Genomic DNA, 25,731 nt, shown 5'->3' with positions numbered 1-25,731 from the left:
TCGCTCTCACCCAGACCAGGGGTGAGAGAGAAAGGCAGGATACACTTCCCAAATCAGGAAGTGGCTGGAACCCCCTAGCATGTCCTGAACGAAGCACCCATGCATGCACCCGTAGGGTTTTCTAGGGCCAAAGAACTCATGGTGGCGATTTTAGGCCAGATCCCCAGACGCTGGCTTCTGGAATGTGCTGGGGACAGCTTCCATCTGGAACTGACTGGACCCCACCCCATTAGCCGTGGATAGATGCAGCAACAGAAGTGGGACCACACGGTGGGTTCGCCCTGACCTCCGGAAAAGGCTTAGGGTCCCCATCCCAGCCACAGACGCCATGTACCGAGTGCATCGTTGGAGGCTCCCATCCAGGATGTTCCAGATCCTCCCAATTCCCCCCCACTCCCCGAACCAGGCCCAAGACACCCCCATGAGCACAGGCGGACCAAGACTCAGGCTGTGGAGGGCTTTATTCGTTAGACCCAGAGAGCCACACTGCCCCTCCCCTGATGCCCCCCACCACCAGTCAGCCAACGTCCTAGACGCCTGGCCACTGCATGTGCTGCGAGTTGTCCCACGCTGCTGGTCCCAAGAGCGCATCCGTAGTGAGGGAGGCCCGGGTGTGGTGGCCGCGCCGGGTGGCATGGAGCATCCTGGCAGCCATCTGCTGTTCCCTCAGCTGGCGGCGCACCGTGAAGCCCCTCCAGGCCGACTGGATGGCCGCGGCTGCCTTATGCTGGCGACGGGACTGCCGGGGGCTCCGGGAAGCCATCGGGGTGCCGCAGGCCCACGGCACGCCAGCCTGGACCCTGGAGCCCCGGCCCATGCCGTGCACCACCCGAGTGGGCAGGGTGTGGCCACACATGTGGCACGTGCGGGGGCTGGACCCCACGAGCATCACCACGCTGGGCGGGCTCCCCAGCCTGGGGCTCAGGGACTGGCAGAGGGGGCAGACGTGCGGCTGGCAGGACTGGAAGCAGCGGTGGTCCGACGCGGACTTGGTCCTGCTGTCCGTCTTGGCCCACACGCCTGGGAGCAATGCTGCCCGGGTTTGGTTCCGGCGGGTGCAGAAGCCTCGCCACGTGGCCTGGATGGCGGTGGCAGCTTGGGAGAGCCGGGCCAAGTTCCGCCGCACACGGTAGCCGCGCCAGGCGGCCTGGATGATGACGGCCCACTGGTGCCACACCTTGATGGTTCGGCGCACCAGGTAGCCGCGGGCACACGCCTGGATGGTGACCACGGCACGGATGATTATCTTCTCCACAGCCTGCATCGACGTCACCAGCTCCCCCGACTGTCTGGGATCCTCCGCTGCCTCTCTACCCGCAGTGTCCCAGGGCACAGAAGCCCTGGCCAGATCCCAGGCGCCACCGGGGGCTGCGGCGCTGCTCACGGGCCCGACGGCTACACTGGGGACGGCCGAATTCCATGCTTGGCCACCAGCTATGCCGGCGTCCACAGGGCCCTGGAGTACAGTGGGAGTCAGGGACGCCCTGTGACTACCTGCGGGAGCCACGGCGCCATGGAAATCCCGGGACCCCTGCATCGGCTCCGGGGTAAAAAGGGGCCTCCGGGAACCATCAGGTGAAGACTCATAGCCCAAAGACACCCTCCGGAACCCCAGGGGCAGCTTAGGGGCGGTCGTGTTGTGTGCCACCTCAGGGCTGCGGATGATGGGTATCACGGCTGGTGGCGCGCTCTTGGAGTGTCCGGGACTCTCCTGTGAGGACCTGGAGGCGTGCTCCTGCACTTCATGCAAGGGCACAACCCTGGCTACATTACCGTCTAGCATGTCTGAGACAAGACAACCGTGCATGAACCTGTAGGATTTTCTAGAGCCAAGAAATTTGTGGTTGCTCCGAGTCAGGTCCCCAGACTCTGGCTTCTTGTGTGCCCTGGGGACTGCTTCTACCTGGAACCCACCAGATGCTGTCCCCCCAGCCGTGGGCGGGTACAACACATGTGAGGTCTCGTGGGTGGTCCCTGACCTCTGGGAAGTGCTTGGGGTCCCCACCCCAGCTATAGACCCTGGGTACACACCGGATGCCATAGTACTGCTATGGACCAGCTTGGGTGACCCTGAGACCATGGGAGAAGCTCCCATCTTGTGGGCATGGCCCTGGGGCACCATGTGAGTCACCGAGGGGCTCTGGGGCACCACGTGAGTCACTGATGCCTGTCGAGTCAAGGGGGCCCCAGCAACCTTGACAGGCTCCATGTGCACACTGGGAACCCTGCTAGCAGTCACAAAGTGGGAGCTGGGGGCCTCCCAACTGGTTGCTGACCTCTGCTGCAGAGTTGGGGTGGTGCCACCAGCCATGCAGTGCTTGGCAAAATTCAGGGACTGGGGTGGGACAGGAGTCATGCCACTGGCCAGAGACTTAGTCTGGCTAGGAACCATTTCCAACAACGGCCTTTGACCATCGGGAAGGAATTCGTGGCTGGGGTCAGTTGACAGGGGATTATGGCACATCCACGGGGTTGCGTCAAGGACCATGGACTCCGCACTGGATACGGACACCTGGGACATAGCCTTGTTCAGGTCCTCTGGTTTCATCATGGCCTGGTCATCTGTGGCCTCAAATGGCATCATCTCAAGAGCGTGGCTCAACTGGGAGGCTCTTTGTAGGACCGTGGGCACTTGGAGTACTCTCCTGGTTGTGCCACTAGATTCCAAGGCCTGGGGTTGCAGTCGAGCCAGGCCAGTGGCATGGGATGCCTGGAAGGGGGCTGTAGACCCTTCCCCAGCCAGGGCTCCATGGTAAGGACGGGGAGAGATCCCGATCAGCATGGACCCCTGGGGGAGGCTCTGGGCCACATTCCCCACTGTGGATGGCAGGCCAGCTGCATTATCCGTGGACCCTAGAATCAGGCCCTGATTCAGTCCCCCAGGATCTATGGCTGGAACCACACTAGAGGCCACAGACCCAGGAGACACACCTGGGTCCATCCCACTTGACACTGAACCTGGGATCAGGCTTGGGGAAGTGAAACTCACTGAGGGTCTTATGAAGCTTTGTCTCTTCCCACCAGCCCCAGATGTCGTCATTAGACTGGGGCGTACCCCACTAGCCACAGAACCTGGAGGAAAGTTCTGGGCCACAGCACTGGCCATGGGATCTGGAGGAAGACCCTGGCCCATGCCGCTGATCACGGATCCTGGGGGAAGGCTATGGCTGATACCATAGATCACAGACCCTTCAGGAAGGGTTTGAGCCACACCACCAACCACGTAACCGGGTGGAAGGTGGGGAGGCACAGCACTGATCACAGACCCTGGAGACAGGCTCTGCCCCACGCCCCTGATCACCGACCCTGGGGGAAGGCTGGGGGCCACACCACTGGCCACAGTACCTGGGGCCATGGCTGTGGTCATCCTACTGGCTACAGAACCTGGCACCAGGCCACTAGCTGTGTCCATCACGGGCTCCTGGCTGAAAGCATTTGCTTGTTCATAACCGGGTGCCGTGATTGTGGACACCGAAGGATGCTGGTGGTTCAAAGATACTGGGAGATCAACATTGACCTGAGGCATGCTGGCGCCTGCATTGGCCTGAGAAAACCTGAATGGACTCGTACCCAGTCTGTTGGGCACTGAAGCCCGAGAGAAACCAGGGCCCTCTGAGGCTTGCTTGTGAATCAAAGGGGCACCTGCCACAGGGGCCAGGGATGCAATGGGAGTCACACCACTGGCCATCTGAAACTGGTTTGGGCCCATACCAGTTGTCACACTTCTCTGGCACACACTCCCTGTCATACCCGGAGATACAGGCCCTGGAGACATACTTAGGAACATACCAGCAGCCAGGGTCCCCCGAGACGTATTTGGGAACATACCAGCAGCCACAGTGCCCCGGAACAGAGCCCCAGGACATATACTGGTTCCCTGGTCTAGACAAGAGTCCTCTCCACTAGCACCGGATGCCTGGTAGAGATTTGGGGCTGAGAGAGTGACCTCAGAATGTTCAGTGACGCTTGGGCGTCCCCCACCGACACCGAGCGGCTGATGAAACGCCAGGGACACCTCAGGGGCCTGGGCGTTTGAGGCCACCCCACCAACCATTACAGAATCTTGACAGGGGGCCATCCCAGCGGCCACAGGTGACTGGCCCGGGCTGCTAATGGCAGAGGAATATGATGTGCTCAAGGGGACTTCAGTCACAAATGATGGGTGATGCAGACTAGGGGCCACGGCATTCACTCTTGATGGTAGATTTGAACCCACTGTAGGGACCCAGCCCGACTGGCCAGCTGCACAACTGGTGCCACCCATTACAGATGGGTGGAAGAGGCTGAGGGGCCCCCTGCTGGCCACAAATGACTGGGCCAGGCTGGGGGCCACCCCACCGGTCACAGGTGGCTGGGCTAGGTTAGAGACCACCACACAGGCCACTGATGGCTGGACTAGGCTGGGGGCCACCACACAGGCCACTGATGGCTGGGGTAGGCTGGGAGCCACCACACGGTCCACTGGTGCTTGGGCTAGGCTGGGGGCCACCCCACTGGTCACTGATGGCTGGGCTATGACGGGAGCCGCCCCATCAGTCATACATGGCTTAGCTAAGCTGGGAGCTATCGCACTGGTCACAGATGGCTTAGCTAAGCTGGGGGTTACCCCACTCCTCATAGACGGCTTAGTTATAGATGGCTTAGCTAGGCTGGGGGCCACCCCACTGGTCACAGATGGCCGTGCTAGGCTGGGGGCCACCCCACCAGTCACAGATGGCTGTGCTAGGCTGGGGGCCACCCCACCAGTCACAGATGGCCGGGCTAGGCTGGGGACCACCCCACCGGTCACAGATGGCTGGGCTAGGCTGGGGGCCACCCCACCGGTCACAGATGGCCGGGCTAGGCTGGGGACCACCCCACCGGTCACAGATGGCCGGGCTAGGCTGGGGGCCACCCCACCGGTCACAGATGGCCGGGCTAGGCTGGGGACCACCCCACCGGTCACAGATGGCTGGGCTAGGCTGGGGGCCACGCCACTGGCCGCAGATTGCCAGGCTAGGCTGGGGGTCACCCCACCGGTCACAGACACCTGGGCTAGGCTGGGGACCACCCCACCAGTCACAGATGGCCGTGCTAGCCTGGGGGCCACCCCACCGGTCACAGATGGCCGGGCTAGGCTGGGGGCCACCCCACCTGTCACAGATGGCCGAGCTAGGCTGGGGGCCACCCCACCGGTCACAGATGGCTGGGCTAGGCTGGGGGCCACGCCACCAGCCACAGATTGCCGGACTAGGCTGGGGGCCACCCCACCGGTCAGAGATGGCCGTGCTAGGCTGGGGGCCACCCCACCGATCACAGATGGCCGGGCTAGGCTGGGGGACACCCCACCTGTCACAGATGGCCGAGCTAGGCTGGGGGCCACCCCACCGGTCACAGATGGCCGGGCTAGGCTGGGGGCCACCCCACCGGTCATAGATACCTGAGCTAGGCTGGGGGCCACCCCACCGGTCACAGATGGCTGGGCTAGGCTGGGGGCCACCCCACTGGTCACAGATGGCCGGGCTAGGCTGGGGACCACCGCAGCGGTCACAGATGGCTGGGCTAGGCTGGGGGCCACGCCACTGGCCACAGATTGCCGGGCTAGGCTGGGGGCCACCCCACTGGTCATAGATGCCTGGGCTAGGCTGGGGGCCACCCCACCGGTCACAGATGGCCGGGCTAGGCTGGGGGCCACGCCACCGGTCACAGGTGCCTGAGACAGGCTGGGGGCCACCCCACTGGTCACAGATGGCTGGGCTAGGCTGGGGGCCACCCCACCGGTCATAGATGCCTGAGCTAGGCTGGGGGCCACCCCAGCGGTCACAGATGGCTGGGCTAGGCTGGGGACCACCCCAGCGGTCACAGATGGCTGGGCTAGGCTGGGGGCCACCCCACTGGTCATAGATGCCTGAGCTAGGCTGGGGGCCACCCCACCAGTCACAGATGGCTGGGCTAGGCTGGGGGCCACCCCACCGGTCACAGATGGCTGGGCTAGGCTGGGGACCACCCCAGCGGTCACAGATGGCTGGGCTAGGCTGGGGGCCACACCACTGGCCACAGATTGCCGGGCTAGGCTGGGGGCCACGCCACTGGTCATAGATGCCTGGGCTAGGCTGGGGGCTACCCCACTGGTCACAGATGGCCGGGCTAGGCTGGTGGCCATGCCACTGGCCACAGAAGGCCGGGCTAGGCTGGGGGCCACCCCACTGGTCATAGATGCCTGAGCTAGGCTGGGGGCCACCCCACCGGTCACAGGTGGCTGGACTAGGCTGGGGGCCACCCCACTGATCACAGATGGCTGGGCTCGGCTGGGGGCCACGTCACCAGTCACAGATGCCTGAGATAGGCTGGGGGTCACCCCACCGATCATAGATGGCTGGGCTAGGCTGGGGGTCACCCCACTGGTCACAGATGGCCGGGCTAGGCTGGGGGCCACCCCACTGGTCACAGATGGCCGGGCTAGGCTGGGGGCCACCCCACTGGTCACAGATGGCCGGGCTAGGCTGGGGGCCACCCCACCTGTCACAGATGGCTGGGCTAGGCTGGGGGCTACCCCACTGGTCATAGATGCCTGGGCTAGACTGGGGACCACCGCACCGGTCACTGATGCCTGGGCTAGGCTGGGGGCCACCTCACCAGTCACTGATGCCTGGGCTAGGCTGGGGGCCACCCCACTAGTCATAGATGGTGGAGCTAGGCTGGGGGCCACCCCACTGGTCATAGATGCCCGGTCTAGGCTGGGGGCCACCCCACCAGTCACAGATGGCTGGGCTAGACTCAGGGCCACCCCACTGGTCATAGATGCCTGGGATAGGCTGGGGGCCACCCCACTGGTCATAGAAGCCTGGGCTAGGCTGGGGACCACCCCACTGGTCATAGTTGCCTGGGCTAGGCTGGGGGCCACCGCACTGGTCACTGATGCCTGGGCTAGGCTGGGGGCCACCCCACTAGTCATAGATGGTGGAGCTAGGCTGGGGGCCACCCCACTGGTCATAGATGCCTGGCCTAGGCTGGGGGCCACCCCACCAGTCACAGATGGCTGGGCTAGGCTGGGGGCTACCCCACTGGTCACAGATGGCTGGGCTAGACTCAGGGCCACCCCACTGGTCATAGATGCCTGGGATAGGCTGGGGGCCACCCCACCAGTCACAGGTGGCTGGGCTAGGCTGGGGGCCACCCCACTGGTCATAGATGCCTGGGCTAGGCTGGGGACCACCCCACTGCTCATAGTTGCCTGGGCTAGGCTGGGGGCCACCGCACCGGTCATTGATGCCTGGGCTAGGCTGGGGGCCACCCCACTAGTCACAGATGGTGGAGCTAGGCTGGGGGCCACCCCACTGGTCATAGATGCCTGGCCTAGGCTAGGGGCCAACCTACCTGTCACAGATGGCTGGGCTAGGCTGGGGGCCACCTCTCCAGTCACAAATGGCTGGACTATGTTTGTGGCTCCCCCACCAGTCGTCAATGGCTGGGCTAGGCTGGGGGTCATCCCACTAGCCCAAGATTTCTGGTCTAGGCTCAGGTTCACCTTACTAGGCATAGATGGCTCAGTTAGGCTGGGGATGACCTTAGTAGCCATCGATAATTCAGACGTGCTGCGGGTGACCTTACTGACCATAAATGGCTGGCCTGGGTTTGGGGCCACCTTACTGACTACTGATGGCTGGGATAGGCTTGAGGTCAGCCTAGTGGCCGCGGATGGCTGCCAATATGTGGTAGGGACCACATTATCCAAAGACAGACTTCTGATCAGTCCTGTCCTGTAGGATTTCTGGGACAACCTTTCCTTCAGGTCCATGGAGCTTTGGCCCGAGGTCATATCCCTCTCATCCTGATCATCTGAGCTCCAGTGGACACTCAAGGTCATGCGGCCGGACACTGAGCTGTGGTGCAGAATGGGGATCAGCTCTGAGCCTGCAGAGGGCTGTTGGTAGAGGTTTGGAGTCGTATGTCCCCGGCCCGCTTTCTTGGTTTCTTCCCTGTCTCTAGGCCTCTGGGGCCTCCCCACAGCCTCTCCAGAGAGGAGGGTATCTAGATGGATATCCCCATCCAAGCGGGCCTCCCAGGACTCCTGCTCCACCAGTTCGACAGCAGTGAGACTGGCCACAGACATGGTGGAGAGGCTGAGTGAGCCACAACTAGGCAGTGAGCTCTGGGAGTTACTCACATTTGGACCATAGTCTATGGAGCCTTGGGAGAGGCTTCCAGCCATGTCATTGTCTGGACCCTGGGGCAAACTGGCCGCCAGTTCATTGAGTATATGTCCAGTCACTCGCTCCGGTGGGCAGCGTGCACTGGAAATGGTGCCCTGGGTTTGATTGCTCTCCTGCCTGGGGACGGCTGTACGGGAAACGGTGCGTGCAAACCTCCTGCCTGGGGAGGCTGGGAACACACTGGGATCTGCCTGAGTCTTGAGTGCCCAGCGATGACCAGGAGCCATGGAGCCCGGCAAGAGACCTAGGGTTATGTCACCAGCCCTGGGGGTCTGGGGTTGGGTTAGGGACATTTTGCTCACAGTGGCAGCCCTCAGTGGACCTGGGGTCGCCTTACTGATCCTCTCCCTAGTGTTCATGGAGGCCCGTTTGTGATTTGGGGACTGAGTTTTCTGCATGGTCTCCTCACGGACCACGGGTGGCTGTCGTGGAACTTTGGTGGCTGAGGGTCGGTACATGCTGGGGGGCACCTTGTTGACCCCGGAGGGCTGACAGCAACAAACAGATCCCCCATAGGCAGCAGCACACTGGTGGGAGTGCACAGCCCTCCCACCACCCGCAGTGCGGGGAAGCATACCCGAGGCCACCCGGCCCTCCCCCGACGACGCCCGCCGATGTGGGGCCACCCTGCTGACCGCATGTGGCTTATGGGAGCTCGGGGCTCTGCCACCAGCCACCACCGATTGCTGGCTGGTGCTTGGGCCCACACCATTGGCAATGAGCGGCTGCCACAGGCTGGGGGGCAGCTGCAGGTGGGGTGGCTTGGGCAAACTGGGGTCCGTGTCACTCTCCACGGGGTTGAGATCTGATGCCAATTCACTGGCCCCTGGGGGCAGGCACACGTTTTCCTCACTGACCTCAGGGCTCAGATATAGGTCTGAGGAGGAGCCCCTGCTGGACTCCATCTCCCATGATAGACTGGGGTCCAGGGCAGCGATCAGGGGATACTGATGAATGGCAGTGATCACTCTACTAGCCAGGGAGGCACCCATAGAGACCACCGGCCAGCAGGGTGACCCCCCGAGCATGGCCCCATCCCCCATCTCTTCCAAGAACCCGGCAGGCCAGCCTGTGGAGAAGCCCTCCCAGACCCCGTCCTGGGGAACCCTAACCTTGCTGGGCTGTGGCCTCACGGGGCCTAGGGCGGGCCCCCATGCAGTCGGTGGGCTCCCCCTGTGGTCCACGTCCACCGGGGCTGGGATCACAGTCATCCTGTTTCCTGCTGTTTTCGAGGTGGCCTTGGGGAGGACAACGCCAGTCCTCAGGGCCGCCTGAGACAAAGACTGGCTCAGGACAGCGCCCAGCTCCCCCTGACACAGGGCCTGGCTCAGAGCGGCCCACTCCTCCTCTGTCAGGGCCTTGCTGAGCACGTCCGCCAGTTTACCCTGCTTGGCCTTGGTGAGTTCTGCCCGCAGCTCGCCGGGGGACAGGGTGCGGGACAGCGCAAGGCCCAGCTCGCCCCAGGATAGCACTTTCATCAGCGCTGTGCCCAGCATGCCCTGGGGCAGGGCCTTGGCCATCGTGGAGCCCAGGACTTTCTTGGACAGGGCCTGGTTCAGGGCTGCCTTCACTTGGCCCTGGGAGAGGGCTTTTGCCAGTAGGGCACGGAGGTCCTCCTGGGAGCCCAGCTCGGCAGCCAGCTCAGTGCACAGGGAGGCAAGCTGGGAGGCAGTCAGCTCTTCCGGGCAGGGTGTGGCCAGGCTGGGCATTGGTGACTGGGCCCGGGTAGCCCCACTGTCACCCCAGGATTCAATGTTACATGTGGGGTGTCCGGCAGAGGCCAGCAGAGGCACCAGCATGCTCCGGGTCTCGGAGGCCCCCTGGCGTGGGCCCGGGGTGGCTTTGCCCTGCACATAACTGTGGGGTTGGATCTGAGTCAGTCTGTCCTCTGGCTTGGCTCGGGGCGGAGTGCCAAGGGCACCAACGTGCTGGCAGGGCTGGGTGGAGGCCTTGAACCCGGCCAGGAGTGGCTGCGACTGGGTCTTGCCGCTGAGCTCAGCAGCTTGGTGGGCCGTGTGGAGGCACTTGGTGGTTTCTGGGACCAGGTGGGCCTGGGACTGCACCTTGGTCAGCCCGATGGGCAGATGTGCTTGAGACTGGACCTTTATCACTCCTGTGGCCAGATGCGCTTGGGACTGTGCCTTGGTCAGACACGTGCCCAGATGTGCGAAGGACGGGGCCTTGGTCAGCTTGGCAGGTGGATGTGCCTGGGACAGGGCCTTGGACAGACACGTGCCCAGATGGCTCTGAGCCTGAGTTGTGGTCAGCTTGGCGTGTGGATGTGCCTGGGGCAGGGTCTTAGACAGACATGTGCCCAGATGGGCCTGGGGCAGAACCGCAGTCAGTTCGGCAAGCAGCTGTCCCTGGGACGAGGCTGTGGTCGAACAGGTGGCCAGCCGTTCTTGGGGCAGGGCCTCGGCCAGACATGTATCCAGATGTGTCTGGGGCATGGCCTTGGCCGGACATGTGGCCAGCTGGGCCCGGGGCAGGACCACAGCTCTCTCTACAGGCACATACACCTGGGGCTGAACCTTCACATCTGCCCTCAGATGTGTCTGTAATGAGGACTTGTTCCTGTCCTCAGCCATTTTCACCCAGGGTGAAGCCCGGGGCATTTCAATGGCCACACTGGTACTAGACACCGTTTCTGTTTTCACCTGCTTCTGGGAGAAGACCTTCATTTTTTCAGCTTCCAAAGGAGGCTTGGCTGGAGCCTTGGGGGCCCCAGCTCCCAGATGTGGTGAGTTAAAGTATTTGATCTTTCCCTCAGCCAAGTATGAGTGAGAAGAGACCCTGACCATCCCTGCTGTCTGCTTTGTGTTCACCACAGCCTTGGCCTTCGGTCCGTTCAGACACGTGTGGGATGAGGCGTTGGGAATTCCAGCTGCCACAGCTACTGGAGGTGAAGACTTCAGATTTCCACCTGCTGAAGGTGGCAGGCATAGGGTCCTGAGAATGGCGGCCATTGAGCGAAACTGGGCTGGGGTTTTGGTGACCATTGCTGCCAGACGCGTCTGGGGAGGGGTCTTGGTCACTGAGGCCCCGGGGAGCGTCTGAGATGGAGTCTTGGCCATGGCAGCTGCCGGACACGTCTGCAGCGGCGTCTTGGTCATCGGGGCTACCGGGCGCATCTGGGTTGGAGTCTTGGTCATGGCGGGCACTGGGCACATTTGGGGTGGAGCCTTGGTCATTGTGGCCACAGGCCGTGTCTGAGTTTGGGGCTTCATCATCGAGGCCAAAAGGCATATCTGCGGTGAGATCTTGGCCATGATGGCTGCCGGTCGTGTCTGGGGAGAAGTGTTGGTCATTGAGGCTGTTGGTCGCATCTGGGTTGGGGTCTTGGACATCGGGGCTGCTGGGCATGGCTGCGGTGGGGTCTTATTCACCAGGGCCGCCAGGCATGACTGAAGTGGGGTCTTGGTCATGGTGGCTGGCTGGGATGTCTGGGGTGAAATCTTGGTCATTGCAGCCACCGGGCATGTCTGGGGTGGGCTCCTGGCCATTGGGGCTACCTGGTACGTCTGGGGTGGGGCCTTGGTTATTGTTACCGTGGGCGCTGAGCATGGCTGGGGTGGGGTCTTGTTCATCATGGCTGCCAGGCATGACTGGAGTGGAGTCTTGGTAATCGCGACTGCAGGGTACGTCTGGGGTAGGGTCTTGTTCGTGGCAGCCACTGGGTACATCTGGGTTAGGGTCTTGGTCATCCTGGCCACTGGGTGTACCTGGGGTGGGGTCTTGGCTAGTGTTACTGTGGGCACGAGGCATGGCTGGGGTGGGGTCTTGGTCATTGCGGCCACTGGATACATCTGGGGTGGTGTCTTATTTATCACAAATGCTGGGCCTGTCTGGAGTGGGGCTTTGAGGACCTCTGTTTCCACGTGGGTCTGGGCCTGGGTCTTGAGTGATCCGTGAACTGCCTGGGCATACCTTCCACATGGGAGTGGCCCTGGGGCTCCTGCCTTGCTGGCTCTGGTAATTACTTGCTTGGTCTTCACCGTGTCCCCTTCAACGTGGACAAGGCAGGGATTTCTGACAGTTCTCGTCAGCAGGCATGGGTGGCACTTTGCATCTAGACTCGCCGGACATGGAAGTCGCATGGCAACGGTCTGGTGTGGCAGGAAGGTGATGCCAGGGTCCCCAGTGGTGCAAGGTGGAGCAAGCCGGGCCTGCAGGGAGGCCAGCTGGTGGGTGCAGGCGGCCAGGGTGTCGGAGGAAGGGAACTGGGTCTCTTTGCTCACCATGACAGGCGGGGCCACAGGGGGTTTGCTCTCTCTTGGATGCTGAAACCGCACCTGCTGGGGGGCATGGTAAGGGATGTCGCCCTCCTCCATGCTCACTTTTTTTTCCACCAACTTGCCAGACCGGAGGAGACGCCTGGTGTTGAAGCGTCGCCAGGCCTCCTGGATGGCCTTTGCTGCCATCATCTGGGAGATCAGCTTTTGCCGGAGCCGGTAGCCCCTCCAGTTGGCTTGGATGAGGGTGGCTGCACGGGAGAGCATCATGTCCATCTCATCCACCAGGACGTTCTTGAAGGCCTGGCTCTCGACCACAGCCCGCAGGCGTGGGATGGGACGAGGCACCATCTTGTCCTTGTCATGCTGTTGCAGAAGGGTCTCCCTGGACGCCAGTGGCTTGTGCTGAGGCTGTGGACTCAGTGTCCCTGCTTTGTCTTGGAGATTGGAGACAGACTGGGGCTGGTAGAGGCTCTGCCCATCGGGTGACAACTGTAACTGTGTTGCTTCCGGCATTGTCTTGGTTCCTGGGCGGGTCAGCTCTGCCTATGGAGGGTGACAGGGAGGTGGACAGAGTGGGATCATACAGACAAGAGGTCTCCTGGCTGGAGCGAGCCCTCCAGGACCTACAGCTTCTCGTTCCTGACACCTTGCAATCTTCCTCCTCTCCTTTGCAGGCCCTCCCTCTCCCAGCCACCTGCCCAGGTGGCCTTTGGTACCTACGTCTCCCTCATGATCCTGTGGTCACTTCAACACTGGCAATAATGCACATTCTCAGCTGAATGCCAACCATCTTCTTGCTTTCTGAATTTCCTTTATATCTGGAGCACACTGTGAATCGCACTGATCACACTGTTTTGGAAATTTCCTATTTGTCTGTGTGTGTGTGTGTGTGTGTGTGTGTGTGTGTGTGTGTATGTGTGTTGTTATTATTTGCCTCTCTCTATTTACTGTGAATTCCTAGAGGGCAGGAACCAGCTCTGCGTCATTTCTGTGTCCCCATCTCAGTCATAGGGCCTGGTTCCGGGCTGTTCGGTGGGTGGCTAGCTTCATAAATGAGTGGCTGAGTGGATTGGAAGTTGGGTAGATAGATGGATGAATGGTTAAATCTGGATAAATGAATGGTGGATGGGTTGGAAAGATGGATAACGGGTTGTGTGGAAGAATAAGTAGGTAAATGAAGTTGATGAATGAATTGATGAACAGATCAATAAATAAGGAAATGGATACATGGGTGGATGGATGGATGGATGGATGAGTGGGTAAATGAATGAATAAGTGGATGGATGCATAGGAGGGAGGGGTAAAGGAGGGAGGAATGGATGGATGGACGGACAAGCGAGTAGAGGAGGGATGAGATCTGAGTAGATAAAGGAGTCCGTGAATGGAGAGAGCTGAAGGAATTGGTGAAGAGATCAATGAATAAGAGGTAGACTGATGAACGGCTAGATGGATCAGTGGCATAGATGATGGATGACTGATAGATGATGGGTAGATCACTGGCAGATGGGTGGGTAGAAGAATGAGGGGGTGACTGTGGTTTCCAGAAGCACCTTGGTTCAGTGGGAACTGGGATACTGCCAAGCAGCCCTGATATGTCACCTGGGGCATAACACGCTTGTTGGGCAGAAGCCCACCCCACCCTCTTTCTGGCTGAAACAGCCGATTCCTTTCCCAGACATCTTCATACCTTGGAGGGCCATAGAGTTGGAGGAGGAGCAGGAGGAGAAGGTGCAATCTCAGAGGCCAGCTTGCAAGAGGAAGCAGCCTTCATTCAGCCCTTCATCCCATGCAACGTGCAGCAACACTGCCCTGGGCTGGCTCTGTCCTCAAGACAAATGTGAGAAGAGATGTTAAAAGAGAAACAAAAACAAAAACAAAAAACCCTAACATCTCAAAACAAAAACCAAGAACTTTTAAGTCCACAAAGATGAATGTACAAAGAAGTTTATACTAGTGTTCTTTTCTATGTAAAAGCAAAACAACCAGAAATAACCAAAAAGGTGATTGCTAAGGGGTCAGTTAAAAGTGCAAAACGGAGGATGTTCAAAGATGTTCATCACTGTATTGTTTATGAAGAGTAAAAACTGAAAACAACTCGGGGCACCTCGGTGGCTCAGTCGGTTAAGTGTCTGCCTTCAGCTCAGATCATGATCCCAGGGTCCTGGGATCAAGCCCTGCATCAGGCTCCCTGCTCAGCAGGGAAGCCTGCTTCCCCCTCTCCCACTCCCCCTACTTGTGTTCCCTCTCTCGCTGTGTCTCTCTCTGTCAAATAAATAAATAAAATGTTAAAAAAAAAACTGAAAACAACTCAAATGCTTATCCACAGGAGGTGGCTTAAATTAAACAGAATATTCATACAGTGGTAATGGTGTCCAGATCCACAAAAATGGTTAAAATTGAAAAGATGGACACATTATGACCAACTGGGGAAATTGTTAGTGTCTTGAAGGCAACTTGTCAATTCCACCCTGATATTTACATTCAAGAGGTGCAAGTGTTCATATTCACCCAAACCAGAAACCATCCAAATGCCCATTGAGGGAAGACTTAAATACAACCATATCAGTAACTGACAGGATAATAGACTAAAAACTTCAAGACAAAGATGATCAAAATAGATTCGTTTTCAAAGACCCATGTATTGCCTCCTTTCACGGTAAGAATTCTAGCTTCACCTATGTGATGGCCTGAATGTCCTGCCCCTGCCCAGTCTTCACCCCAACCCCAAAATGGGCTGGGTTCATTCAGAACAAGCATCAGTGTGAACTGGATCATAACAACAAATGGGCCTGAGGCTGGTTCTCCTGGAGGTGGGCAGAGTCATTGTCCCCATTTCACAGAGGAGGAACCTGAGGCCCAGAGAAGCCAACATACCATATTTCTTACTTCTTTAAGTTATTTCTGATTTACCTCCCTCATTGAACTATGAACTGCCCATGGGTAGAGATGTCCGTCTCTTTTGTTTGCTGTTGAATCCCCAATGCCTAGAACAGTACACACAATGGTGCTCAATAGATGTTTATGCATGGATGGATGGATGGATGAGTGGATGGAGTGGATGGATGGATGGATGAGTAGATGGATAGATAGATGGATGAGTGGATGGAGTGGACGGAAGGATGGATGGATGGATGAGTGGATGGATGGATGGATAGGTGGATGAGTGGATGGAGTGGATGGATGGATGGATGAGTGGATGGATAGATAGATGGATGAGTGGATGGAGTGGATGGATGGATGGATGGAGTGGATGGATGGATGGATGGATGGATGAGTGGATGGATGGATGGATGAGTGGATGGATGGATGGATGGATGAGTATCACCTAAGCTTCAGAACTTAGAGAGAACAGCTTCAGGATCTGAACTGGCCTATCCCAGAGTCTGCAGTTTCACCAACCACATGGTTCAGCCCTTTCAACAAACTCAACCAGAATGAGTGAACAAACAGACAACAGAGTTGAGAGGAATGTGATTACAGGGGACAGGAAAAAGGAATAGGGGCCCCCAGACATGTAAGCCAAGTGGCTGGCTTGGCAATTTTGAGTAAACCCCTCTGAGTCTCAGTTTCCTTGTCACATAAGCCAACACCATTTTCCCAGCCTCCCAAGGAAACATGATCGATTCTCCAGGCTGGGACCCCAGACAGACAAACCCACCATCAGGTTTTTGGGGGGCCCCAAATGCCCCTGCTCTGAGGGGCTGAGAAGCTGACCCACTTCTTGAAGTGGCCTGGAGGGCCCAAGGGGGCTCTGAGGATGATGAGGGCCAGGGGAGAACAACCCAGTCTCTGTGTACCCCCCACCAAACCCTCCACCAGATCCACTCACCTGCTCCTGAAGCTGAACCCACCAGCCCGAATGGCCAGCCTTGAGGCCCTGGTCCCACAATGGCTTTGTGACTCACAGCCAAGTTCCAGCCAATCCCCATCAGCTCCTGGAGGAAGGGGGTTCTAGAAGGCCAACCCCATGTGGGGGGCAGGACCTAGATCAGGGCTGAGGCTCATGGTGGTTGCTACATATTGCCTGCCTGTACTGAACAGAAAATTAGGGCTCTGAGCAGAGAAGGGGCCCCAAATTCTTCCCCTACATGTGTCTCAAGGCAGACTCAGTCTCACATACCTTGGGCATTTGTTGAACGCCTCCCTTTGTTTTTGTTTTTGTTTTTTTAAAGATTTTACTTTTAAGTAATCTCTACACCCAACATGGGCCTCAAACTTACAACCCCGAGATCCAGAGTCACGTGCTCTACCGACTGAGCCCGCCGGGTGCCTCTGAACGCTTAACTTTGTAGTGAGACCTGATCTGGGCCTGGGGACACACACAACTCAAATAATTTGAGTGTGTGAAATGGCTAGGAAGGAATCAAAGAGGGGGTGGATGGGCTGAGTCCCGCAGAAGGAGGAGGAGGAGGAGAGCTGGGGGAAGGGCTCCCAGGCAGAGGCCACAGCACAGGCAAAGGTCCCAAAGTGAGAAGAAGTTGGGCATGATTAGGGAATGCGGAGGCTGATGTGGTTGGAGGCAAGGAGAAGAGGGTCAGGAGGCGGAGTGCCGAATAGGTGGGACCTCAGAGAGGAGTGTGAGAGTTTGGGTTTGGGGCGCCTGGGTGGCTCAGTCGGTTAAGCGTCTGCCTTCGGCTCAGGTCATGATCCCAGGGTCCTGGGATCGAGCCCCACGTCGGGTTCCCTGCTCAGCAGGAAGCCTGCTTCTCCCTCTCCCACTCCCCCTGCTTTTGTTCCCTCTCTCGCTGTCTCTGTCTTCAAATAAATAAAATCTTAAAAAAAAAAAAAAGTTTGGGTTTTATCAAGAAGGCCCCGCAGGAGCCACGAGAGGGTCCATAGCAAAGGAGGCACATCTCTTGTACCCTGATTCACATCCTAAAAGGCCAGGCGGGTATGTGTGTCTGGCTCTGAGGATGGGGGCTCCTTAGGTGGAGCTGGGCCCAAGGTCCCTTGGGATCCCCATATGGGACTGGCAACAGTGGGTATTGACTCTGAGCCATAGTCATGAAGGGGAAAGTGAGGCCACCGTCCCCATCCACCTCCTGGGGCTAGGCTGATGCCTGGTATGAGTCACTGCTGGCCAGGCTCGGGCTGACACACATCTTGGCCTCAGCTCAGCAGGGTCCTGCCAAAGCCACACAGCCTGGCCCGGCAGCCTCACTTCCCTGGGGAGCCACTGGGAGGCACGAAAGCAAGAGGCAAGCAGGGACATCCAGCCTTACTCGGCAGTTAGCCCCTCATCTTCTCCACGCTGTGGGTGTAGCTTTGGGCAAAACCAGAGACATGACAGTTGGACAGGACTTATGTCCTTGGTCTCAACAATGACCAGGACAGCTCTCATCCATGCCCTCCGTGAGCTCAACACAAATCCAGGGTGGTCAGGGCAATAATCGTGGAAGTACACAGCACTGTGGGAACCCAAGAAGGCCCTAGCCCAGCCTGGAGGTTGTTGGGGATCAGGAGGACAACCGCAGCTGAGTTTGAGCGAAGGTCAGCTGGGTAGCTGAGGGAAGGAGTGTTATCTGGCTTGTAGCCATGCAAAGGCCCTGAGGCCAAAAGGAAAGGAAGTAGAGTTTGGGTAGGGAGGTGCCTAGAGCGACATTGATCTTTCCAGGGCCAGATGCACTCAAGGACTTTTTTCCATAAAGGGTTCAAGTAGGGAATCAGATCTGTGGTTTCCAAAAAGCCCCATGTCACGTGCTAGTGAACACACAGGGCCTCCACTTAGGCCCAAGGCTCCTGGGAGGCAAGCAAGAGTCCAGGGTTCTAGCCCCTGCTCTGTCATTTAGCAGGAGTGGGATACAATAAGATATATTTGGTCTTTGTCCCTGGTCCCTGGCACTCAGCTCCTAAAACTCTCGAAATCCCTGGGAGTGATAAGTGTCTTTAAAAAAAAAAAAAAAAAAAGATTGATTTGAGAGGGAGTGCCTGCGAGAGTACAAGTGGGAGGGGCAGAGGGAGAGGGGAGAGAATCTCAAGCGAACTCCGAGCTGAGCGCAGAGCCCAACGTGGGGCTCGATCTCACTACCCTGAGATCACAACCTGAGCCGAAACCCAGTTGGACACCTAACCGAGCGCGCCACCCAGGCACCCCGATAAGTATCTTATGCTAATAAGATGAGTGGTGGCTGGGGACCAGCAGATAGCTTCAGGATGGGGGCTGGTCCCCAGAAAGATGGAGAGAGTAGACAGTTGGAGGTTTCAGCTGCACCTCCCAGACCTCCTGGGAGAGGAGAGGCGCTGGAGATTGAACTAATCACCAAAGGCCAATGATTTAACCAATCACGCCGGTGGAATGAAACCAGTGGGGGTCCGAGAGCTTCTTAGTTGGTGAAAACATGGACGGACTGGGAGGGTGGCACACCCAGACAGGGCATGGAAGTTCAACGTCCCTTCCACTGTCTCCTCTACCTGGCTGTTCCTGAGTTGTAGCCTTTATAATAAACCAGTAATACAGGCGCCCGGGTGGCTCAGTCGGTTAAGCATCTGCCTTCGGCTCAGGTCATGATCCCGAGGTCCTGGGATCGAATCCCGCATGGCGCCCTCTGCTCAGAGGGTAGTCTGCTTCTCCCTCTGCCTCTGCCCCTCCCCACCACTCGTGCTCTGTCTCCCTCTCCGTCTCAAATAAAATCTTAAAAGTAAATAAATAAACCAGTAATAGTAAATAAAGCACTTTCCTAGGCTCTGTGAGCTGTTTTAGCAAATTATGGAAACTGGGGTGGGGGGTGGGGAAATCCTTGGTTTAGGGCTTGCTGTTCAGAAGTCCAGGTAGCAACCTGAGACTTCCAAATGGCATTTAAGTGGGGATGGTGTTGTGGGACTAAGCCCCTCGCCTGTAGGGTCTATGCTAACTTCAGGTAGTGTCAGAACTGAATTGTAGGACACCTGGGTGGTGTCTAGAAAATTGAGCTGGTTGGTATGGGGAAACCGCCCCCCCCAACACAACTGGCATCAGGATTATGAGTAAAAGAGTTCAGGGGTCAACATGAAGATCTCCCAACCTCCTGGGCCTCCCCTTCTCTATAGGTTGGGGGTGCATGGGGAGCCCTTGAGTGTCATTATTATTCATCCACCAAACAGATATGGGAGATGTTACCTGGACATGAACCTACCCATTTCATAGCATAGAAGGTAGAGGGGGCAGGGGGAGAGGACTTGGTTGAGGTTACACAGTGGCCAACTGGCACCCAAGTTGAGACTCAGCCTCCTGAAGAGTGAAGCTCTGCTCCCAAAATGTGGTTCTTGGTCTCCTCTGTGTCAAGACACCCCCACCTCAGCTTCGGCCTCTCACTGCTGGGCGCCCTCCTGAAACGTCCGCCTGAGGGCGGTGCAAGGTGAGGTCACGTGGTTAACAACCAAATCCCAAAGCAGCTCTTGAAGCCTTGAAAAGTAGGCAGTCAGGGTGATCAGAAGAGGAAACAGGTGGTGAGGCCCCACCCTTTCAATGGCAGAGGGATAGTGGGCACGTGCTGGTCCTTCTTTGCACCTCCGTTCCCCCATCTGTAAAACAGGAACGATTCGCCCGCCTCCCCTAGCAGGGCTGGGTGTAGAGCTGGCGCTCAGCACATGCCCACCAGCTCGACTTGCCCTGCGTCCTTGACCACCAATGCCTAGGTCCCTCCAGGCCCCAAGTGAGGCAGAAAGCCCGAGGCCCGGGGTCTTTTGCCCACACAACAGCAAGGGTCAGGGTAGGCAGGGGATGAACGCAGTGCGACCGTCAAGGCTCTGGAGGTTTGAAGCTTAAGGTATAAATGTCCCTGCAAACTCCTAAAAATTGCAGGCTGTGCGACCTCAGATCACTCAACCTCTCTGAACTGAGTTTCCTCAAAATGGGAGACTAGGATGTTGGGAAGGGAGAGGTCTTCAGGGAGTACTTGGAAAATCCTGATTCCAAGTCAGCGCCCTAAGAGGAAGGTCCCACAGAACGTAGCTCCACCACCAGTCCTGGAGGCAGACTGCCCAAGTCAGATCCCACCTGGGCCACTTTCCTTCTGGTCCCGAGACTCAGCAACCCCCATCCACCAGACAATAATCAAAGCTTACACTGAGCACCAACTCTAAGCCAAGCACTGCTCTGTGAACAAACTGCTGATCCTCCAACTTTATGGGGCAAGCTTACAACTGTTCCGCCCATTTTGCAGACAGGGTAAGAGAGGCCCAGAGGTTCAAGTTTTTGCCTTTTCCTACCTGCCTGGGACTGGGCTGTCCTCTTTCCATCTTGTAGTCTCTCTTTCCTAAAGGGGACACCCGTGGGCTCGCTAGTTCCAAACGCTGGTTGGAGATCCCAATATCCCTCACCTAACCTGGACATCAGTCGGCCCCAAGCCCAGGAGCGCCTAGATGGCGCTCGTTGAGCGCCAGATGTGGAAGGCCCCTCCCGCACGCCGGCTCTCCTCCTCCGAACAGAGGCGGAGGGAGGAGGGGGAAGGAGGCAAGGGAGGGGGGAGGGGAGCGTGCGAGCCAGGCCCTGCCCAGCCCATCAGGCCCCGGCGGGGGAAGAAGGAGGCAGAGAGCCGAGCTGGCGTAACGAGACTTTACTGAAAACAGAAAACCGGGCAAACCAAGGATTACAAACAGGAATGTGGACTCGTAGCAAAACAAAACAACAGAACAAAAAGGGCGGGAGGAGGGATGTAGGAAGGACGGAAGGGGGGGGAAGCAAGAGCGAGGAAAGGGAAGGGAGTTTTTTTTTTTTTTCTTCTTCCCATTTCTTTAAAAAACCAACACAAGAAAAAACACACACACACAACCAACGTTTGTTCCCAAGTAGAAACATAAATAGGGCAGAATCGAACACTCTGTTTCTTCTCTCTTCCAAAAGCAAAAAAAAAAAGTAAAAGGAAAGGCAGGGTTTGAGGCTGCGCCCCCTCGGAGCCCCCTACGGCGGCGGTGTGTACAAAGGGGCGGCCGGGGCGCGCGGGTTTGTGCAACACTGGGTGGCCGCGCTCGGGGAACAGAGGCAGCGCGAGGGCGGGGGGGTCATGCGCTTGCCCCCCGGGAGCAGGGGGTCCAGCTTGTCGAGTCTGAGGAGCCCTCTCCGAGTCCTGGGCACCCTCGGGGGGTCCTCAGGGACCGCGCCCTCTCGGAATCCTGGCACCCTCGGGGTGAGTGGGGGGTGTTCCCGGGGCCGCGCCCTCTCCGAGTCCGGGGGCGCCCACGCCCCCCCACACACGAGCCCGCCTCCCGGGGAGGGGGCCGCGCATGCGCCCCGCGCGCGGGCTCAGTACGCGGACACCTGGTGCTGGGGCAGCAGCTGGCAGCCGCTGTTGACGTGGCTGAGGACCTTCTGCTTGAGCTGCGCCACCTGCTCGCGCAGCAGGCTCGCTGTGGACGCCAGCTCCGTGTTCTGGCTCTTGAGCGTCTTCACTTTCTCCTCGAGGCGCGAGATGCGCTCCAGCTTGCGCTTGCGGCACTTAGAGGCAGCGATGCGGTTGCGCAGCCGCTTGCGCTCCGCCTTAATGCGCTCCTGCGTGTCCATGTCGATGGGCGACAACGGCGGGCTCTCGCCGAAGCTTGGCACGTCGGGCACCGTCTGCGGCTCATCCTTGAGCGCGGTCAGGCGGGGCGGTCCCAGCGCGCCTGGGGGCGGCGGTGGAGGGAAGGGCACAGGCTCGGCGGCGAAGGCGACCGTCGCAGCACCCCCCGAACCCCCAGTGCCGCCCGCGTAGCTGCTCAGGTTCGCGTAGACGGGCGCCTCGGGCGTGGCTGCCGCCGGGGCCAGTTCGCCAGGAGGCGCGGCGCCCGCAGCCGTGCTCGAGGGTCCCCCAGCGGCCGCGGCAGCAGAGGCCGCGCCCGTGCCCAGCTGGTTCTGCTTGTGCAAGTCCTCCAGGGCCTTGACGAAGCCCTCGGCAAACTCCTGCTCCTCGCTGGCCGCCACCTTGGGGTAGAGGAACTGAGTGCTCGTCGGCGTGGTGGTGACCAGCCCGTTGGACTGGATGATTAGGCGCTCGAGCTCGGGCGAGGCGAGCTTGAGCAGCCCCAGGTCGGGCGAGGCGAGCAGGCCGTCGGGGGGCGCCGCGCCTGGGGCGCCGTCGGTGCGCAGGGGGGCCGGGGGCGGCGCGGCCGCGGGCTTGAGCGCCGCCGCCACCTGCTCGCTCAGGCTCAGCGTCAGCGCGTCTTTCTTCATCATGCTGCCAGTTGCCGCCGTCGGGGGCGCCCCGGGGAACAGGCGACCCGGGGACGCGAAGCTACCACCGCCGCCACTGCTACTGACGCCGCCGCCCAGGCCGCTCAGCGCCTCATCGCCGTAGAAGGGTGTTTCCATCCTCCGCCTCCCCCGCCGCGCCGGCCCGGGGAGGGGAGGGGGGAGTGGCCGCGGCCGCCCGGGGGGCCTGCGCCCCCCCGTCCGCTCGGCCCTGCGCCCGCCCCGGCCGAGGCCGCTGCGCCCGGCCCTCCGCTGGCGGCGGCTCCTGCGCCGCGCACTTCGCGCGCCCTCTTATAGCCTCGGCCCAGCGCGATGAGCTCACTGCCCCCGCTCGCCATTGGGCGTGGGTGACGTCGCTCATTTGCATGGTGGGGCGGGGCCAAGCCGCTGACGCCCCCCCTGGCTGCCGTTGCCTCGGTGACGCGCGGTAAACCGCACAACAGCGCAAGGCCTTGTGGGTTGACGTCATGGGGGCGGGTCCCGCGCCCGGACCCGATTACCCCGCCCCGGGAGCGCAGTGTACGACCAATGCCCCCAGCGCTGCCTCCCGCCAAGGCACGTCCCGGGTGGCGTGATGAGCATGGCCTCCAGCCGCCTGCCCGTCCCCAAGCCCCGCCCCGCATCCGCGCGTGGGGCCCCGGCTGGGCGGGGGCGGGGGCGGTGCCGGCCTCCGGGGACCGGCGGGGGATGGGGCCCGGATGGATAAATAACTCCCTGGCACCTCCCGCTCCACTACGCCTACAAGTGCCTTCGTTAGCGCACCTTTATCCTGGCTCTGTACGGGCTGGGGGCAGAAGGCCTTAGGGAGCTGTTCCCGGTGGCTCCCTGGGCGATTTGGCCAGATCTGCTTCTGTCTCACCTTTACCCCCAAATCTCCGGTCGTGTGTTTGCCCCAGAAAGACGAGGGACGGGAAAGAAGAGCTGCCAGAAGTTGCTGGAAGCGCTTTGATCCTGATACTTTTTTCACTGAGGAGTCTAAAAGTTCGGAGTCCGACTAACTGGCTTTCCAGACGGGAAACTGAGGCTCAGCAAGGTGTGACCAGGCCATAGACCTTTTATTCACCTGGTAGAACCCTGGCCTCCTGCTCCTGGGCAGCCGCCTACATTTTTACTCTGCATCTGCCAGGGTCTGCTGTGGGTCCTGAGGTGAGGGTGGTTGACTATAGGCCCCCACAGTTTCCTCCTTAGCCGCCCTCCCCTTCCCAATTGTTAAGGCAGGAATCCCAGCTGGTAATTGTTAACTATTTAATACTGTTTTGTTATTGTCAATGCTCAATGGGCCTCCCTAAAGGCTGACTGGAGATGGGATATGAGGGAGGAAGGAGGGAACAACCTATCCAGCACTCCCTAAGGACTCTTGGGACATCTGGGCCTGGCTGACAGCCCCTTCACACAACCCCTCCGTGGCTCCCGCCACACTCAGGATGGAGCCAATTTCTCAGCCAGATGGTGGAGGCTAAGCACCCTTCTTCCACTGACCCCCCTCTAACCTTTCACCTTCTCTGAGCCTTGGCCTCTCAGCCCATTGCTGCCTCAGGGTCTTTGCATACGCTTTGCCCTCTTTGTGATGCTCCCTTCCCCAGTGCAAACTTGTATCCTCGGAAAGGCTCCTCCCACTCACCTTATTTCCATTATAGCCTTGGAAGCATTCAGAATGACAGGGTGGACCAAAAGTTCCTGGAGGGCAGGGACCTTGTGTATCCTGAACCTGCTGGGTCTCCAACATCCGGTACAGCACCTGGCTCAGTGTTAAAGGAGAACGCTGCCTGGCCTGGTTGCTGTGGCAAGTTTCTGGCCTCGGTTTGTCTGATTTGCCTGTGGGCATGAACATTCCCAGCCCCCAACCCCCAGTCTTCTGCCTCCCTGCCTCACTGGGCCCTGCCCCTAACTGGGCTCTGGAGCAAAAAGGCTATGAAGGAAACTGTCACCATGAGCAAGAGGCGTGGCCTGGTAGGCAATGACCCAGGGTGTGTCTATGTACACACAAATGTCTGTTTGTGCCTGTGTGTATTCATGTATGGATCCCTGTGCCCAGGTGTGTTCACGCATGAGGGTGGGGGTCTATGTGCCTGTGTGAGTCCATGCATATAGATCTGTCTGCCTGTATGTATCTCTGTGCCTGTATGTATATACATATATGTATACTGGTGGGTACGTATGTGTCCATTTGCGTACGTTTCTAGGCATGTAGGTTTCTGAGTCCTCCAGACATGCTCTCCCAGGTCCCAACCTGGGCAAAGGGACCCCTAATGGGAGGGGATGCAGCCCCCAGCCTGTTGCTAGCCTTGCTCTGAGACTCCTCTCTGGGCCTATGCAATGGGGCTAAATTGGAGGAAATGGGGCCATGCTTTTCCCCAAGGCAGGACGTGAGTGGGTGGCCTAGGGAGCCTCCACCCTGACCTTGGGCCTTAACCTTGACAAGTGGATGAATGGTCTGGTGAACTATGGGCAGAACCTGCCTGAGCTGAAAGACTGACCAGCAAACAGGCTTTGGGAAATGGAGGCACAAGGAGCCCAAGGCCTGTTACCTCTCTGAGTCTCCATTTCCTCCTCATGAAAATGGAGTGAATAATCTCACCCACCTCATGGAGTCTTGTGATTTTTGTTTTATTTATTTATTTATTTTTTTAATTAAGTAAACTCTACCCCATCATGGGGCTAGAACTCACGACCCTGAGATTCAAGAGTCGCATGCTCTACTGACTAAGCTGGCGAGGTGCCTTGAGTATTGTGATTTGTATTGGATTTGAAAAAATAGTAAGAACTCAATGTTTTCTATAAGTATTTTATCTTATTATTATTATTAGGCCACCCTTAACTGTGTATGGTTATTTGGTCTGGAGTTCCCTCAGCCTGGAGTGCCCTTCCTTATCCTCCAGGCAAGTTCCTACTCATGCTTCAAAACCCAGTCTCCTCCTCCAGAAGCCTTCCCTAACCTGACGCCCAAGGAGTCCCCCATCATCTGGCTGAGCCTGCCCACCATCTTTGTTGGGCTCTCTCGGCCCCAGATGGGGGAGGGGAGGGTCCTTGAGGCTGGATAGAGAGGACCTGTCTTGGCCCCTTGCCAGCTCCACTTTTCAAGGCCTGGATCCTTCAGTCTCCACTGCTGTGCACTTGCTGTTCCCTCTGACCCAACGATTTTCCCTACCTTCTCCTTCAT

General features: G+C 58.7%; 2 protein-coding genes across 3 annotated transcripts; both read right to left on the bottom strand.

Annotated features, from left to right (window-relative positions):
* Window positions 1-443: 443 nt before the first annotated feature.
* Window positions 444-20,831, bottom strand: IQCN (IQ motif containing N). 2 transcript variants are annotated; one of them, XM_078053459.1, is made up of 3 exons: window positions 19,540-20,831; window positions 14,115-14,252; window positions 444-12,970 (listed from the first exon to the last, which is right to left on the bottom strand). In XM_078053459.1, exons 2-3 carry the CDS (start codon window positions 14,196-14,198, stop codon window positions 530-532), a joined length of 12,525 nt encoding a protein of 4,174 aa, XP_077909585.1. In that variant the 5' UTR covers window positions 14,199-14,252; window positions 19,540-20,831; the 3' UTR covers window positions 444-529. The 2 variants fall into 2 exon arrangements, with proteins under 2 accessions (XP_077909585.1, XP_077909579.1); XM_078053453.1 differs by having other exon boundaries at window positions 14,115-14,247.
* A 115-nt stretch (window positions 20,832-20,946) lies between these two features.
* On the bottom strand, window positions 20,947-22,849 carry JUND (JunD proto-oncogene, AP-1 transcription factor subunit). The gene has a single exon (XM_036093845.2). The coding sequence runs from the start codon at window positions 22,689-22,691 to the stop codon at window positions 21,648-21,650; it is 1,044 nt and encodes a 347-aa protein (XP_035949738.1). The 5' UTR covers window positions 22,692-22,849; the 3' UTR covers window positions 20,947-21,647.
* Window positions 22,850-25,731: the final 2,882 nt, after the last annotated feature.

The sequence above is a fragment of the Halichoerus grypus genome, chromosome 1 (assembly GCF_964656455.1).
Source record: "Halichoerus grypus chromosome 1, mHalGry1.hap1.1, whole genome shotgun sequence".
Lineage (NCBI taxonomy): Eukaryota > Metazoa > Chordata > Mammalia > Carnivora > Phocidae > Halichoerus > Halichoerus grypus.
This window is presented reverse-complemented; position numbering and strand designations above follow the sequence as displayed.

Bases quoted from the DNA above. Each gene is read 5' to 3' on its own strand.
- JUND (XM_036093845.2), bottom strand. From the start codon at position 22,691: ATGGAAACACCCTTCTACGGCGATGAGGCGCTGAGCGGCCTGGGCGGC.
- IQCN (XM_078053459.1), bottom strand. From the start codon at position 14,198: ATGAAGGCTGCTTCCTCTTGCAAGCTGGCCTCTGAGATTGCACCTTCT. The intron at 12,971-14,114 runs GTATGAAGATGT...CACCCTCCATAG, and splicing joins CAACTCTATGGCCCTCCAAG to GCAGAGCTGACCCGCCCAGG.